Source organism: Amblyomma maculatum, chromosome 1 (genome assembly GCF_055883805.1).
Source record: "Amblyomma maculatum isolate TAMU_Amacu chromosome 1, ASM5588380v1, whole genome shotgun sequence".
Lineage (NCBI taxonomy): Eukaryota > Metazoa > Arthropoda > Arachnida > Ixodida > Ixodidae > Amblyomma > Amblyomma maculatum.
Window position 1 is genome coordinate 48,430,742 of NC_139344.1, and position 14,048 is coordinate 48,444,789.

The 14,048-nt window shown below is 43.7% G+C and overlaps 1 protein-coding gene across 1 annotated transcript in view; it reads left to right on the forward strand.

The window, feature by feature from the left end:
* LOC146202312 (L-xylulose reductase-like) overlaps positions 1–14,048 on the forward strand; it is a 46,050-nt gene that overhangs the window by 12,995 nt on the left and 19,007 nt on the right. Inside the window, exons 5-6 of the mRNA XM_084588074.1 lie at positions 2,192–2,356; positions 10,160–10,277. Of these exons, the coding sequence (XP_084444200.1) occupies positions 2,192–2,356; positions 10,160–10,277 (283 nt within the window). The remainder of the gene's footprint in view (positions 1–2,191; positions 2,357–10,159; positions 10,278–14,048) is intronic.

Consider the following 14,048-nt stretch of genomic DNA (forward strand, 5'->3'; position numbering starts at 1 on the left):
CACGATAACGCAGGTAGAAAGCAAAAGCTCCCCCCATTTTTCGCCTTCCGGGCTGAAAGTAGTGACAGTGATTGCAGTATCATGTTCACGCAGTATGGGGGAATGTTTCAGCCTTTTCACAATCCACTCATAACGCACGCATATACTGTCTTCGTATTGTATAGCGTGTAGCGCGGGCCATGGCGCGAGCTGTGTCCGATGTGACAGAATGAGATGCTCTCAGCGTGCAGTTTCACGACAGACAAATTTATTGTAAAAAAAAAAAATATCGAAAAGGAGAGTGCGGAGACAGAGAGAGAGAGGGATCTCAAATGGCAAAGCATTCAGGGGTTTGTTGATGCTGCAGAGCTAGGTGGAATCGTCTCCTGTGACGAGTGACGCATATGCGCGGGGCGTCTATAGTTACCGAGCACAATGCGGTCACCGCGGTGCTGGCATGGTGCAATGCGCGTCACTTTCTCCTTGCATCATCTAAAAGCATGCAGCTATAGGATTTCATCGACGAAGCTTGGCAGAGAGGCACTTATCCACACCCTCTGAACAGGGCATTGTCCCAGCCGGAATACACAACAGAAGCCTGTAGGAAACGCGCGGTGTTTTTCTGGAAATGGATGATTCAGCGCTGTAGCCGGTTTCTGCCTCCAGAATGGATGTGGTCGCAGTGGTGAAAAGGTTTTCGGAGCACAGAGAATGGTCATTCTGTTGTGAAAGGATCCACAACCTTTCTTCCTCCACAGCGATTTCTGCGTAATCAATGACTTGGTGACACATACGCATCTCCTACACATCGGATGTGCACATTGGTCAAGTACCAACTGTTCTATGTCCAGAGCGCTCCACTCCGCAAGTGAACTAGCATGAACCCTTCAGGAGACTCATTTGTGCTCGGCGGTTTCCTTGCCATTGCAGATGGTTGAACAAAGACGATTTTCAAGCTCCCTAGCGAAGTGCAGCTGATTGCGTACACCGAACAATCAAAATCCGAATGCTTTGGCGAGAACGAAGGCGAGCTTGTAAGGTAAAAAAAAAAAAAGAAAAAAAAATTGTGTGTCGTGCAAGAGTGTCAAGTGCGTCATATGGTCCGAGCGGCAAAAACACAGCTACTACAAGTATGTATGCATATAAAGGAAATATGCATAATGAAAAGTACCTATTGGAGTTTGCACCAAGCCTGTAACGCACCAGTGGTAGCAGCAGTGAGGATTTGTTCGGTGGATGTTTGCTTTATGTGCGAAGGGGCCTGGTGGCGATGTATTTTGTCGTTTGTTTTCTTTATGTGCGAAAGGGCCAGATAGCGCAGATATCACAGGTGGCTGTGTGCGCTAGACCGTAATATTTAGCATGTTTTACTGTGGCTGCCACCTGACTAACAAGAAAAAAAAAATGGCGTTTGTTGCGATGAGCCTCATGACCAGTTCAACCACTTGGCTCACAACAGACGTCGTATTTCTTTTTCTTGTTAGTCAGGCGGCACTCGCGATAAAACATGCTAAATATTACAGTCTGCACACATAGCCGCCTTGCACTACCCGGCCCCTTCGCACATAATAAAAGTGACAAAATACATCGCGATCGGGCCCTATCGCGCATAAACCAAACATGCACCGAACAAATCCTCATTGCGGCTACCACTGGTGCGTTACAGGATTGATGATAACTCCAGTAGATACTTTTCATTACGCACATTTCCTGAACCTGAAAAACCGCGTCTTGCATCCTTGCACGCCTTGAGAGCGGCAACCGTACACGACAAATGTGGTTGACAGTGCTTTGCCAAGTCTGCTGCGGTCACCGTGACGCCAGCCCCCGTGCACTGGCGGCGATGAGAAACACCGTCGACGCCGTCCAATGTGTTTCCATCAGTCGCCACTTGGACTACGCGCATGGACATAAAACTCACGCAAAAGGCGGATTACCTCCTTTTTCTGCAGTCATTTAGAAGAGCCACTTTCTACCTTAAACCCTCTAGTTTAGCTACAACTTTCGACGTCTCTTGATTCATTCCTTCTCATTAATTCTTTGAGTTTCTTCAGTGATGATCATCTTAATGCTGGCTGGAAAACTTGGGCTACTGCTAACACTTAGTTTTGTTGTAGTTTTCATTATTGGCTCTTTTTGATTCATTGTTTTGTAGTTCCCTTCCCATGCAGCTTGTCCTAGTTTATTTTGTTGGCGCTTTCAAATGGTGCAGATTTGTGCCAAATCAATGAAAGACCGGCGTGTGGGCGGTGCCATCGTCAACGTCTCCAGCCAAGCAGGCATTGTAGCCCTGGCAGACCATGCTGTCTACTGTGCCACAAAAGCTGCCTTGGATCAACTCACACGAGTCATGGCCCTTGAACTGGGGCCTCACAAGGTTAGCCAGTGTTTTCTGCCTTCAGCAACACAAATAGCCTGCGTCAGTGCTGCATTACTTACACATGGTGGTCTTCCCTAGCTTTTCATCCTATCCCTGCATAGGCATGCACACGTTTCTCCATATTCAAGAGCTAATGTTATGGTAGTTCCTGCTCATATTTTCTAGACAGAAGGGAGCAATATAGGACAAGATACAAGAACCCCACTGTAGTAAACGTAGGTATAGTAAAGTGAAAATGAAGTAAAGCTGTCTACAAACATAGAGGCGCGGACTGTTCAGAAAGTAAAGAACAGTAATCAAAGTGCACCGAGAAATAGGGAAAGGAAGGAACGGCCAAACATTCGCAGCACTGTGCAGCACGAGGCAGCGATGGCAAGTGCTGTAGCTTTGCAGCACTTAACTGCCGTGCGCATTTCTCGTCTATTGCCTTTTAGAAGACAGAAACTGCGGAAGATGGTGCGGTGTTCATGAAAGGCTTTGGTTTTTATAAACTCGGTTGTATTCATAGCAACATTGGCCTCATTATTAAAAGGCAGTTCTACAAGATGTAAACAAAAAATTTTATAACTGAAGGAGTGGCACAAAGAAACAATAAGAGAGGAAGATAGGAGATATTTTAGAGTGTATTTTTTCATTAAGCAACAAGACGTTTAGTTACCAGACGGAATCTTCAGGACCATGTCATCACCAACAACTGATATGGTAAAGACCCTGATATAGTAAAGATTTTTTGCCGGTCCCGCTTTACTATAAAGGGGTTCTATACTTATGTGCCCTCTTCTTCAAACCTATTGAGGGAGGCACTCCCCCCACTCCTGTGCTCATACCTACGGTCTTGTTTGTAGATCTAAAGACTGTCGTAATGTACAGGCTTGCTGCGAAGGTTTTCTCATGTGCATTTAAGAGTGTTTCACAGTATCGCAGATGTAAATTGCTTGTCGACTTGTTTGAAAACATTGGCAACACATTTGTATGTGAATTTCTGTCTAAAGTGGCTGGACTTCACCATTTCTTATACTAGCCTTTTCTTAAAAACGTTAACTGATTGTCGGATTGTCTCTATGCATTAGCCCATTATACTTTGTGGCACGGGCAGATGCTCTTTATTTTTCATTCCTTTTGCATGCCTCAACATAATATATGTCTCTATGCATTATGGTGATGAAAGCCTTGCTCTGGCATGCAGCGAGCTTTTCCTGATTGTGGTGAAAGGCACCTATTCCAGTCTTTCTGTGCCTTGGTATTGTTTAGTTAAGTGAGTAAAACAGCTGCGAAGCACCAATTGTGAAGGTAAGCACAGAGGAAAAAAAAAAGTAGTTACACTAGGACTTCATAAGAGAGTTGTACTACACCTAAGACTAGGAGCACAGTGCATATTATATTTCTGCTTGGAAAACAGTATGTTGCCATGCCAGTAGGTAACAGCTCATGAGAATTTTAAGAACATGGGTAGCAGTTGTCATATACCGAAGTTGTGGTGCTGCATACATGCTGATTGTGTTTGCTGATGTCATTCATTCTTCTCATTATGGTGTTTGAATTGAATATTGCATTTTGCAAGCACATATAGACCGTTTTATCATGAGCTACCATTTTGTATAGCTGGTGCCATCTAGCGGTTAAGTTGAGAACAACCGCCAAGCTGGTATGTGCGGTCGCATCCGTAGAACACGAGACAAGTTGTGCACATTGGCATTTCAGAGCTTTCGCATGCAAATTTTTGCGTTCTGAAAGTACTTGGCTGAAAAAAAAAAAGCTTTTCAGCAGTAGTCAAGCCATTTGGTCAGAAATTACTGAAATTTATGTGCCTGATCGGGTCGGCCGAGGACTACAAGCCTGATTACAAATTGTGGGCAATTTTTATGCGGCACAGACAGAGAGGCAGTGGAGAAAGCAAGACAGGGCAGCTTTCGATCTACTTTTTATCCTTGAATGATTTCTAGAGATGGGCTACCGTAACAGTTTGAGCAATGAAAGCAAGCGAATGTAGTTGAATCAGGTCATTTTTAGGAGTAATGCTAAGTGTGCTACATTTGTTGGCTACTGAGTAGAGTTCTCACACCGCCACTGGGGTTCTATTCATTAGGATTCATATCCACTTCAGATCCATTTACTCTGCCCTAAGTTACTTTTGTGCAGCAGTGACGTAGCGGTAGAACATCCGCCTCGCATGCAAAAGGACTGGGGATCAAATCCCGGTGCCACGCAATTCCCCACCGGATTTAAAAAAAAAAAAAACGCGTGTCGATGGTATTGCATAAACAGGTTTGGGGTGCGACCTGGGGCCGGTGAACACCTCCGGCAACGCACTCCCTCACCAGAACAGGAGTTCGCCACCCTGATGCAGTAATTGGCTGCAACCTCTCATGATAAGCTCCATAAAACCCCGGCCCTCAGTCACCAGTGGCTGTGGAACAACTGACCACGGCGGCGGTCAGACCTGTGACGCAGCAGGGGGTGCTAAGAATTCCTGGCTCCACTGGACAGGCCACCATTGGAAAATGACCCTGGCAACGTTTAATGCTAGAACCCTAGCTAGTGAAGCTTGTTTAGCAGTGCTATTAGAGGAACTAGAGGGTATGAAGTAGGATGTCATAGGGCTTAGTGAGGTTAGGAGGCCGAATGAGGCATATACTGTACTGAAGGATGGGCATGTACTGTGTTATCGAGGTTTACCAGAGAGGCGGCAACTAGGAGTAGGTTTCCTTGTCAATAAATGTATAGCGGGTAATATAGATGAATTCTATGGTATTAATGAGAGGTTGGCAGGCATCGTAATTAGGCTTAATAAACAATATAAACTGAAGGTTGTACAGGCCTATGCACCTACGTGTATAGCGTGATACACAATTAGAGGCGCGATGTAGAATGCTTCTCCCAGCTAAACCGCGGAATTCTCGCAGTTCAAATTTTGCACAGAAATGGTATTTTGTTGCTAGTATTTTTTAATACCAAATTTGTTTGGGGTACTTGCCTGATTCGATCAAAAGAAGTCAGATGTTCTCATCTTATGCGGCGGCGACGACGCCAGACGAGCTGCTGACCCAGCGATGCTACTGGTGGCGCCACCTCATGCTGCTTACAACTCAAACCTTCTGCCATAAACGTTCGCCCCCTCTTTTCCTGCTACAAAGTTGTTGTACCACCACCAGTACTATCGCTGGGGCAGCGGCTCGTCTGGCGGCGTCGCCGCCGCAGAAGATGGGAACATTTGACTTCTTTTGATCGAATCAGGCCAGCCCCAAACAAATTTGGTATTAAAAAATACTAGCAACAACATGCCCTTCCTGTGCAAAATTTTAACTGCGAGGATTCCACGGTTTAGCTGGGAGAAGCATTCTACATCGCGCCTCTAGTTGTGCTACGCGCTGTAGTTATGATGACCAGGCAGTTGAAAGCTTCTACGAAGATGTAGAACCGGCAATGCGAAAAGTAAAGACGCAGTATACTGTACTAATGGGCGACTTCCATGCTAAGGTAGGGAAAAAGAAGGCAGGAGACCAGGCAGTAGGTGACCATGGCATTGACTCTAGGAATAGCAGGAAGGAGTTACTAGTTGAGTTTGCAGAGTGCAATAACTTAAGAATCATGAATACCTTCTTCAGCAAACGGAAGAACCAGAAATGGACATGGAAAAGTCCTAACGGGGAGACTAAAAATGAAATTGACTTCATAATGTGTTCAACCCCCGACATTATACAAGATGTAGAGGTAATCGGGAGAGTGCGATGCAGTGACCACAGGATGGTGAGGTCCCGAATTAGCCTAAATCTGAAGAAGGAACGCAACAGATTAGTAAGACAGAAACCCATCAACGAATTAGCGGTGAGGGGGAGGACAGAACAGTTCAGGATCTCGCTACAGAATAGATATTCAGCTCTGACCGAGGATGGCGACATTACCCTAGAAGCAATGAACAATCATTTCAGAGATATCATTATTGAGTGTGCAGTAGACGTAGACGGTAGGATAGTTAGAGAGGATACCGGTAAGCTGTCTAAGGAGACGAAAGATTTGATTAAGAAACGCCAGAGTATGAAAGCTTCCAATCCAACAGACCAGATCGAATTGGCCGAGATATCAAAGCTAATCAATAAGTGCAAGGTGGCCATTATAAGGAAGTATAGCATGGAGAAAATTGAGCATTCTGTAAAGAACGGGGGAAGCCTTAAAGCGGTAAAGAAGAAATTAGGCATAGGCATGCAAAAGCCAGATGTATGCGATAAGGGACAAAGCAGGCAACGTCATCACGAATATGGTCAAAATAGTCAAAGTAGCCGAGGAGTTCTATACAGATCTCTACAGTAGCCAAAGTAGACAGGACCGTAATGAGATTGGCGGTAGAGAAAAACAGTCAGACGTTCCGCCAGTGACGAAAGACGAGGTCAAGAAAGCAACTATGAAAAGGGGGAAATCAGCTGGAGAGGATCAGATAAGTACAGATTTGCTGAAGGACGGGGGGGATATCATGGTAGAAAAACTGGCCACCCTGTATACGCAGTGCCTGGCGTCATCGACGGTACCGGAACCATGGAAGAATGCAAACATTATCCTCATTCATAAGAAAGGGGACGCCAAGGACCTTAGAAATCACAGACTAATCAGGTTACTGTCTGTTATGTATAAGGTATTTACTAAGGTAATCGCTAATAGAATCAGGACAACCTTAGACTGCAATCAAGCAAAGGATCAAGCAGGTTTTCGGAAACGGTACACTACTATCGATCATATCCATACCATCAATCAGGTGATAGAAAAATGCTCAGAATATAACCAGCCCTTATACATAGCATCGATTGATTACGAAAAAGCATTTGACTCAGTTGAAACTTCGGCGGTGATGCAGGCATTGCGAAATCAGGGGGCAGACGAGCCGTACGTGAAAGTGCTGGAAGATATATATAGTGGCTGCACAGCAATCATAGTTCTGCATAAAGAAAGTAACGAAATTCCCATAAAGAAAGGTGTTAGGCAAGGAGACACAATCTCCCCAGTACTATTCACAGCTTGTTTAGAGGAAGTATTCAGAGACTTGGAATGGGAGCAGTTAGGGATAAGGGTAGATGGAGAATACCTCAGTAATCTGCGATTTGCTGATGACATTGCCTTGCTAAGCAACTCGGGGGATGAACTGCAAATAATGATTGATGACCTAGACAGGAAAAGTAGAAAGGTAGGCTTGAAAATCAATATGCAGAAGACTAAGGTAATGTTCAACAGCCTCGGGAAGGAACAGCAGTTTACATTAGGTAGCGAAATACTGGAAGTAGTAGGCGAATATGTCTACTTAGGACAGGTAGTAACCGCAGATCCGGACCACGAAAAGGAAATAACAAGAAGAATACGATTGGGATGGAGCGCATTTGGCAAGCACTCGCAGATTACGACAAGCAGCTTACCGGTATCGCTCAAGATGTAAGTATACAACAGTTGCATCTTACCTGTACTCACCTATGGGGCTGAAACGTGGAGGCTAACCAAGAGAGCTCTACTTAAGTTGAGAACCCAGAGGGCTATGGAACGAAAAATGGTAAGGGTAACATTAAGATATAGGAAGCGTGCAGAGTGGGTCAGAGAAATAACTCGAGTTACCGACATTCTAGTGGAAATTAAGAAGAAGAAATGAGCATGGGCAGGACATGTAGTGCGAAGAGAGGATAACCAATGGTCGCTTAGAGTAACAAACTGGATTCCAAGGGAAGGAAAGCGTAGCAGGGGACGGCAGAAAGTTAGGTGGGAGGATGAGGTTAAGAAGTTTGCAGGGGTCAAGTGGATGCAGCTAGCACAGAACCGGGTTAAGTGGAGAAATATGGGAGAGGCCTTTGCCCTACAGTGGGTATAGTCAGGCTGATGATGATGATGAAGTTACTTTTGTTGTGACAATGCGTTTAAGCATCCACTACCTAGCGATCGGATTTCAGCATGGCCTGCATGACTCATTCACCGGTTAGTCGGTGCGTGCAGAGAGTGGCGATGAATGTCGTCAACGGTGGAAGCTGCTATCCTGGAATTTCTATGACTGTCCGCTAACTGCGTTCATCTAATGCTGCAGTCATGCTGAGATCTGGCCAGATGAAATAGAAAATAGACAATTGATACTTAGGGAATAGTGCCTTTATGTAATAATGGCCCATATAATGACCTCTTGCTTTTATGAACAGTTATTTTAAATCTCATTTGTTATATTATTTATTATACATATATTATCGGCTGTGAAAGCTTATAAGGTGCGTGTTAAAAAAAAAAGATATATTGTAGCGCTTTTTCTCTAAATAATAAGTTGACAACTAATTTATTGGGCATCGTCTTCAATTGGGATATGTTCTTTCATACTTTCATAAATATAAGAAGATGCGCCGAAGCAGTTTTTCTTCGCCAGACATCATCATCATCATCATCATTAGCCTGATTATACCCACTGCAGGGCGAAGGCCTCTCCCATATTTCTCCACTTAACCCGGTTCTGTGCTAGCTGCATCCACTTGACCCCTGCGAACTTCTTAATCTCATCCGCCCACCTAACTTTCTGCCGCCCCCTGCTACGCTTTCCTTCCCTTGGAATCCAGTTTGTTAACCTCAGCGACCATCGGTTACCCTCTCTTCGCACTACATGTCCTGCCCATGTCCATTTCTTCTTCTTAATTTCTACTAGAATGTCGGTAACTTGTGTTATTTCTCTGACCCACTCTCCACGCTTTCTATCTCTTAATCGGAGACAGCATCTCGGTGAAGTTTTATCGCAAAGATCATCTTCTTGTTGCCCAATGGCTATCGTTGTTGCATGGGTATTCAGTTTTACGGTTCCTTCTCTACAAGCACAGTGTTCGGAACTTGTAAGCAAGGATGACAGAGTGAAACATTTTCAACGGGTGCTTGATATTCAAGGGTCGCCTGTCTTCGCATGATTACAACAGTTGCAACTGTAATAGCGCACAGCGACACGCACACATACCACCGATGTTAATCTGTTTATCTCTGTTAATCATGTGTTTCCGGTTGGTATTATCTTGTTAACTTGAGCAGAGCAAAGAAAAAGATTTTGCTAGTCGCGGTACTTTTAACAGCTAAGCTGCGGCCTGCGGAAATTAAGCGATCAGGGAGAGGAAGAGAAGAAATGGGCGAAAAGAAAAAAGGACAGGGGTCGGGCATGTAAAAAAGTGTAGAAAATATAAAAAGAGTGTAAAAGTAGCATTTCTTCTGCAGCCGTTCAGTAGCTTGGACACTTCTAGTCTATTCAAGATGCTTTGTGTGCAAAAGACTGCGTAGCGCCTATGCTTTCTTCATTGAATGCCCTGCCACCTACGCTGCTATTGCCGCGTCCCCACATACCTGGTTCGCCTCCTCGCTGCAAAAATGGTCTATACAGTAACAAATGGTGGTGTGATATTGCTTTGGAATACATTGAGGGCTGTTTTGACTTGTTTGGGTCACATCACACAAGTGCTTACTTCTTGCAGTCAGTTCTGTCCTGTCACCATTCTGTATTACCTGCTTGCCATCTGTTGTTTTACAGCAGCAAGGCTGGGCAGTCAGGTTCTTCTGAGCTTGTTGTTTGGCCTGTCCGCAGTCCATAAGAAGCCTTTATGCTAAGAACTAATTTACTTAAGGATAGCCATATGTCAATCTCCTTTTTACACATTTTTTTCTCTGTAAGTACACCTCGTTTGAAATGCAGATATATCACTGTTTACTCTGCTAGTGCATGGTGGTAACAGCGAAAATTTGTTGGTATTTCTGTAGTGACAAGTTACTGTGTCACTGTGTACATATCATGTTGGGGTCCACGGGTGCTCGTTGCAGATTCGGGTGAATTCAGTGAACCCCACTGTGACCAACACTCCCATGTCTTTGGTCGGGTGGAGTGACCCTGTCAAAGCAAGTGCCATGCGATCCAAAATCCCTTTGGGCCGTTTTGCAGGTGAGCTGCTCTTCGGAGTACCCTTCTTTGGAGCACACTTGAATGCATCACTTTTCTACAACCACAGCTCAAAGTAATAGGACAGCAAACATTTTTGTTTAAATTCTTTACCCTTTGAGATGAAAAAAACTGTGCCATTACTCCAGAAGTGCTGTTATATTAATTTTTTTTTATTTTTTTAGCATTTCTTTGCGATGGCTCTAATTTTCAGTGTTAGCCTTAACTTTGTCTTTCAATGAAATGTGTTGTTATCATAATATGTACATACAACACATAGTAAATGTCCATTAAAATTATTCTAACCTTAAATAAAATTTTGATTTCAGCTATTTGTGTTCAGAGTGAAAAAGTATGCAGTGCCGTGAGGAAAAGGAAAGCTAAAGCATGCAGCAATAACATGACTGGCATTACTGTCCGTAATCTGGCGTTCCATCTTGTTTGCATAATGCAACTCATTTTTGCATATTCTTTTGGATAGTCATTACCGGCCACTGTTGCTCGTAGCGTACCTTCCAACTGACTCGAATTGTTCGGGACGCTCGTGATTTTCAACCGAAGCTCTCGGTGCTACGAACACGATCCTAATTCTACAAAAAATCGTTCCTCGCCTTGTTTGGAAAATATTTTCTCAAAAAATCACCAGCACCAATCTAATATTTGGCAAATGAACCACAGCTGCGACAGCCAGCGCCAATTTTGTTGGAGTTTGCAAATCAGGCTTAGTATTCATATTTTAGCGACTGGCCATCAGGTTTTTATTGGTCAGTTTTTCCTTTTCTTAACAATTTTTCATAAGAAGCGATGTCCGAAAGTTCAATTTATCAAAATAAACAGCGTGTGTCTCGCACTGATCCAGTGTTGCGGAAGCTGCAGCATGGGATTTTCTATTGTTTTAGTGATCGTCTATGAGATTTTGTAGCATGTTTCTGAACTGCATACTGGTATGCACGCATTTATTTGGACATATTACAAGAAACTGAAGACCAAGCTTAAATAATTGGACTCTGAATGCATGGTGGCCATGTGGACATGAAATCATGAGCATCCTAACATCAGATGAAAGAATGATGCAGTGCGTGGCCCGCAGTATCATAGGCATGCGCACTCTGAAAGTGCAGCGTCCATTCTTGAGCCCTGTTCATATTTTGAGAATGACAAAATGTGGGGTGTTGGAAAGTTAGAAGACTTAACAAGGACAGCAACCATCATGAGTGGCTGAAGTTTCTGCATGCATCGTCCGGGAGGATTTAAAAACTCTTTAAATAGTCCTTTTGTCAGATATAGTCTGCTGTGAGTGGTAGTGACACTTACAAATTTTGTGAATGAATTATCTTCGTGTGTTCACTTCAGTTTCTACCTTACAAGATCTTAGACTCAGCAAAAAAAGAAAAATGAAAACAAAATGGGCTGTACTGGCTGCTGGAGTGTTAACCATAAATTTGAAACTCCAAAGCTACTGTTGGTGATATGCCATCACTTTAAGAATTACTTTAGAAAACCTGCGGAAAGCATCTGAAATGTACAATCTTGCATAGCAAGGTCACTGTTAAAGCAGACAATCACAATCTCTGAGCACATAGAGGCGCACAAGGTTTTTGTAGGTTTAAAGGGAAACAGAGTCAGGTAAACTAATGGCACAATTTCTGAAAAACTGTGAATTGTTTCTTTGGCCTCGGAATTACAGTAGGCAGGAATAACAGAAATGTACCCACTTAAGGAGAGAGAACATACTTATTGAAATGACTCATCTTAGAGTTCATATTCAGCAGTGTTAACGTGGGTAAGTAATTAAGAGCTGGGAGGGTGAGGAAATGATTTAAATATAGTGTCAAAAGAAAAGATCATGCGCTGCCCAGGGAGTAGCCTGGGTCTCCCCTGTGAGTTTGCTCCACAGAAGTGAGTAACGCAACAGTTGCTTGGTCTTATACGAGTATATACACCTAGTTTTTTGTTGTGTATTTATTCTTTTTAATTAGTGCATAAGACATTAATGCACAGATTGCCATGTGTATTTGCCTATGACTGCTGAATATTTTACAATCGATTTTTCTTATGTTTTCTCACCGGATCCAGTTCTGGTTTCATCAACCAAGCGATGGCTATGATGTCAAAGTTAAGTGCAGGTCACATGAAGGGCAAAAAAGCTGCAGTAGAGTCGCTCCTATATCATTTTAATTCCCTACAATGTTAAAGACACCGGCCTTAAGGACAGGATTCACAATGAGTGAAACAGTGGCAATAATACCATGAACACTGTCTTAGTCTTCTGCTTGGTCTTTCTCACTTGTCCAAATGCAGCTTCATCTTCCTCACTTGTATATACTCATTATCATCACTTAGAACCAACCGTTCGCTTTCGGGTGCGACTCGAGCTTCAGGTCAGAATAAGCCTGCTCTGCTGAGCCCTACTTTACAATATTTGCAATAGTAAATAATCACGAGCGTGGCGCTGGCTGGCGGCAGCTGGCAGCTGACGTGGCTGAGCACTGACTAGACGTAGGGTTGCCTGACATTAGCTTGGCCGTAGCTGCGAATTCAGGCCTCTCCTTTACTATGAGAAAATGATATCAGAATCAGCCTGCCAGGACCTTTACATTCCCGTTACCCCTAGGCCATGCAAGCACATTCATACGGCTTGGTTAAAGCGGGGCTTTATATGTGGGCTGATAGTCTTCGCTGTTGTGTCATACCCTTAAAAGCTGAGCTTATGTGTCCCCACATTTTTTCATCCCCTGCACGACGTAGACTGAACTTTAATGTTGATGTTATGCCGTCGCTCGGCTATTGGAATCGAAACTAAAGTAGATGAGGGAAAAAAGTTTAGTTATAAATCATTTACTTATTCTAGGCAAGAACCACATAATGATCCATGTATAGCAATGTCTTCCATACCATTAACAAAAAGAAAAATGCAACCAAGGTTTGGTCTCTTGGTCCTTTAAGCAGTCCCAATATGTGTGGCAAAGCATGGGTGTAAGTCCACACACTTATATGTGGGACATATAGACCTTATGCAAAATTGCTGCCATCTATCGGCCACTGTGCATGCTTCCACTATATTTAAGGGTAGCAGAACTCTGGAGCGGCATAGTAGGGGGTTGCGTGGCCGGCTTCATTAATGCTCGTTGTCACCGATAATGCCGACATACTGTTGTGCCCCTTGTTCTACACAAAACTAAAATAAGAGTGTAGAAGAGAAGAGGCAGCAAGTTATGTCACTTGAGCTCTTTTTTTTTTCCTTGAGGCTTGTGCTAATCTGCTCTCGCGTGGTTGTTGCGCTAGGTGCACTTTCGATGAATGGCGCGCCTGAATTGTAAAATAGTATCTTATTTACCGTGCTTTTGAATATTGCAACTTCGTACTCGGTGCTAGGGCAGACGAAATATATCGTCCATGGTGTGTTAAACTGTCTGTAGATGGACTGCGCATCGCCTTTTCACGTAAAAAATCTGCAAGAGTGTTGTTCCCCCCCCCCCCCCCCCCTTCTCAAAACATAGTAGAAAAAAAAATGTCTGTGGTTTAGCTTGTGGTTAAACCTGGAATTATACGAGAGCTATCTGTTCGGCTTGAAAGTAAAGACATGGCTTTTGCACATATAGCAGTTTACCCTATGGTTACAGCATTATTTATGCCATAAGGGGCACTTTTCACCAATCATGTGCGATGAGGCGAAAGCCTATACCGCGTGGTGGTCCAAAGCCCTTCACTACGGCACCTCTTTCTCACTGTTTTCAGTCCCACCTTCGCGATGACACTATAGCATAAGCAACC